The 4,461-nt window shown below is 44.7% G+C and overlaps 1 protein-coding gene across 1 annotated transcript; it reads left to right on the forward strand.

Annotated features, from left to right (window-relative positions):
• Positions 1-497: 497 nt before the first annotated feature.
• On the forward strand, positions 498-3,613 carry MAP10 (microtubule associated protein 10). Its single transcript, XM_054974957.1, has one exon. It carries the CDS (start codon positions 498-500, stop codon positions 2,985-2,987), a length of 2,490 nt encoding a protein of 829 aa, XP_054830932.1. The 3' UTR covers positions 2,988-3,613.
• The last annotated feature ends 848 nt before the right edge of the window (positions 3,614-4,461 follow it).

The following is a 4,461-nucleotide window of genomic DNA, read 5'->3' on the forward strand; positions in this document are numbered from 1 at the left end:
AGGAACACCACTTGGATTCTCAGGAACTAATTAGTAAGTTTGCCACTCGTTCCTTATTTCAGGCAACCGCTTTAATCGTTTTAGAATTACTGGTTGAAAAGATGCACCACAGTGACGAAAAACCACTTTATTATAAGACTCCGCAAGGACTAGGCGATATTGTAATCAAGCGCTGCTAACGTCTCGGCACACGAAGAACATCGTTTTCTTACAGTCTCGCCGTGTATTCCTCCTTATGCAGCTCTCCAGAGGGCAGCCCCGCAGGCGAGTGGGAAGCGCACTTGCCTTCCAGAGACAAACAGACTCTACCGCCCGTCCGAGTCCCGAGCGGCGTCTCTGCGGCCAGGAGACCGAGGCAGCCCGATTCCCAGCAGCCTTTGCGGCGCAGCAACACTCTCCAGTCGCTAGACAACGGCAGCCAGGCGCTTCCATAGCAATAATTATGCAGCTCGGCGGGCGCCCGGCCGCTTCACTGAATCTCGCGAGATCTCCTGAAGATGGAGGAAGGCGATGGCGGCCGCAATGGCGATAGCCTTTTCTCGCTGGAGCTGTTGTTGGAGTCGGCGCGCGTGGAGCCGCATCTGCTGCCATCGCCTTTGCCCGCTAGCGGCCCCTTCCGCCCGGCGGTGGCGCTGCGATTGCTCGACTTCCCCACCCTGCTGGTCCGCGCCCCGCACTGCGTGGCGGGGCCCCTGGTGCCCTTCGGGCGGGGCAAGTCCTGCCTCTTTAGACTGCGGCCCAGCGCCCTGCGGGGCCTGCTGAGGCGCTCTCCACTCCACGCGCTGCTGCTGGCGCTGCCCCCTACGGCGGGTCCTGCCCGCTTGCTGGGCTCCTGCAGTGTCTCCCTGGCGGCGGCTGCCGAAGAGCTACTGGTAGGGACTGGCCCAGGGGGACGGAGAGGCCGTTTCCCGCTTCGGGACCTGATGGGGGAGCGGGTGGGGGACCTAGGGCTGAGCTACCGCCTTAGCAACCTGGGCTGTACCCTGCTGGGCCACTTGGGAGAAGGCGAAGCCTCAGGGGAGCCCCATAAGGAGGATCCGCAGCCTCTCACCTCTCTAGACACCCAAGGCAAGAGGGGGCAGAGCCTGGAGTTCATTCATGAGGTGGAGGAGGACCAAGAGTCTGCCCCAGAAAGTGGCAGTTGGGGTCTACCTAATGACACAGGCTGTGAGGACGTTGCCAGAGAACTCTTCTGCCCCCCACCAATGTATTACAATTGCCCAGTTGAAGATTGCTGCCCTGCACCTAAAGCCTCTGGGCCTGTGACTGTGGCTAAACTTCAGGAATCCATTCAGAAAGAGGAACACGCACTTCCATCTGCAATGCCTGTTAAAGAGGAGTCTTCAAGAAGTGGCCAAGAGGCGTCTCCCTCACCCCAGAATTTGATTAACCCTCAGCAGCTCAGACAAACTTTGAGTCAGCTACCTCTGCTGAATGCTTTGCTGGTGGAGCTGTCCCTGCTGAACAACCAGACACTGCAACCAGTGCCATCCGCTGTTCACCCACAATTAGCGTGGCTATATCAAAATGTAGAAGAAAGCCCCCAAACCTCACCCCCTCGTGTTAAAAGTGTAAGTCCTACTCAAGAGGATAAGAAAACTTATCACAAAGAGAGAGGAAGGTCCCCCACCCTCATGTTAAGAAGAAATCGCCCAGAGAATTTAAAATGTATCTCTCCCTCCTTCCAGCGTACTTGGACTGGACTTAAAGCCTCAGTCTATGAAACAAAGGGCAGCCCTGAGAAGAACAGCAAAGAAAACTCTCCCCCAAGAAGGAAGCTTACTTATGGGATGACCAATACTCTTAGGCTTCGATTACAGCAGACCAATCCAGGCATGTTGAAAGTTCATGAAAAAAGGGAACACCGTAGGAAAAAAAAGGCAAATGTATTCATGAAAGGCAGCACTTCCTTAGTCAAAGGTAAAATACTCCGATGTTCTCCTGAGCGTCATCCAAAGTCTGGCTCTGCGCACTCTGAAGAAAGAGGCATTTCAGACCAAAATGTTCAATTTAATGAAAATATTGAGACATTAATACAATGTAGCATTGAACAAGATTGCTCTACCACAAGAAAAGAAGTAACTTCTGATGTCCAAAACAGTGTTGCAGGTGGTCATGTGAAGAGTCGTGAAAATATAAAGGAAAGATGCCCATTTAAAAGGATAGGCTCTGGTTATAAAGAGAGGCGGTTGAAAGTCCATCTGCCAAGAGTCTCTTTACAGGATACAGACATTTTAGAAAATACAATAGATACAGAAGGAGAAAAATGTGTACAGGACAAGGATTGCAAGATTTCAGTGCTACAGACTCCTAGCCAAAGTAACAACATTGAAAGCCACCATGAATGTGAGAATTCAATTGATGTCATTGCTAGCTGTGAGAATGGAGGATATTCAGAAGATTTTACCAATGCTGATAGTTCCAGCTTTGAAGCTCCACCGAGCATCTCTGAACTTTTACTAGTAAACCAAAAACCAAGCCATTCTGACACTGATTCAGATTCTAAAATATCTGAAAAAAGTCTTACTTCTGAAAGTATTTCCTCCCTTTTTCCAATACCTTCATCTGTATCTCCTGTCCAGCATCTTAAAAAGACCAATCCTTTAAAATCAAGTGATCAAAACACTGGTGATCAGTACAAATATATTGATGATAATTCTTCTCCTTCAAGAACCCAAAAGGAAGAACTTTCAGATCAACAGATCAAAAAGCAAGAGAACAAAGATTTGCAGACTTTCAAAGGCAAACAAGTAAGCTCTAACTTGAACAGCAGGGGATCACAAGGCCAATCTGAGGAAAAGAGCCTCTCACTAAGGACCTCTCAAGTTAGCTCTTACATGCCCTCAAACATGTCTAATCTTAGTGAGTTAGAAAGCAATACTTCTTACAAAGAAGAAGAGGATGGCTTTGAGATGACAGAGATTACTAATCAGTATAAACATGTCAGTGAACTAGTAGTAAACAAACTTCCAGGATACACAATGTAATAATTACCAATAATAATAACTGATGAAAGTTAAAATGTCATTATTTTTATAAACAAATATATTTTGCAGTATTTTGACTATTTTTAAATTAGCCTTAGTTCAAAAGAATTGCTGTGAATTGTGTGATAAGCAGGCTGCTTTTATTTACTTTTGAGTTTTGTATATTTTCTACAAAAATAATCTGTAATCTTTTAGAACATTAGAAAAGAATGCTATTCTATTTGTATAACAGGCACAATGAGAAATAGCAAAGCAAACAATTATATTTACACAAACTGCAGTGCAGAACGAGCATAGGAATTTTATCTTGTAAAAGCATAATATATATTCAACTTACTGAGATTTACTTCTGAGTAAACATGCTTTGAATCAGATTATTAAATCATATAGCCTTATCACTCAAGAAACTAGAATATCTCTATAATGTTTTAAAAATAGTGTTTGCAAATTCCTAAGGTGCGAATACTGCTCTTTCATTTGGAGTCAGTACTCATATCCTCATTCTTTGTGTTCTTTTTTTTTTGTTCTCTTATTTTTGATCTTTTCTGGCTATTACATTTCACACCAATGTGTTGTCTTTTTTCCAGATAATCAACTTTTGCAACATACACATTTTATTAAATATTTGCAGTTCTAAGTACTGTTTGCACCATTTTTGCTCAATTTTCTCAAATGAAATGCACATTTTGGCCCTGCAAGCTTACATGTATGGGCTTGTATAGTTGCAGTGGGACTTTTTGCCTACCAGGATTGAACATACATGCTCTCTGTGCCGCATGAAGGAACAGTTTACAATATAACAACTGGCAGCAGCTTCTGAAAGAAATAGAAAGAAGCTCTACTTCATAGAGTTTTCCATGGTTCTGCAGCATGTAGGACACATTTGACTTTATTTCTGAGTGACAACAATGATAGGGTATAATCCAGCACAAATTCACTAACATACCATTGAAGTCAATGGAACTCAAGTATGCAGTTGAGTGAATAGCAATACAATTATAAGCATGCTTTCTTGAGTTCAATGGGATGTGCTCTTTAGTAACTGTGTTCTGGATTGAAGGATCGAGGCCATCCTTGGAATGTTGTTGATTGATGCTGCCTCTTAATAACAATTACGAATTCAAGACCTCGAACTTAATGAGGTCTCTTTTCCAAGGCAACCAGTATAGTCAACAGGGTTGAAGAATATTTCTCAATGGCTTACTCCTCTGTTGTACCTTGTACATAGAAAGGAGCATAACCTGGGGACAGGGAACTGCTGGGAATGTACCCCAGCTTTACCTCCCAGTATTGGGTGAAGGGAAAATAATGCTGTAATGATTTTAAGTAAATGGGTGCATGTGTCTTTAAATGTTTGGTTTGAGCTAGGCGAAGAGTGGGGGGGTGAGAGAGGGAAGGGTGAGTGATATGATTGGTTGATGACTGAGAGTGTGGGCGGAGTGAATGCAGTTGAGACTGAAAGTGCAGAGAGCAA

The sequence above is a fragment of the Eublepharis macularius genome, chromosome 1, assembly GCF_028583425.1.
Source record: "Eublepharis macularius isolate TG4126 chromosome 1, MPM_Emac_v1.0, whole genome shotgun sequence".
Classification (NCBI taxonomy): Eukaryota; Metazoa; Chordata; class Lepidosauria; order Squamata; family Eublepharidae; genus Eublepharis; species Eublepharis macularius.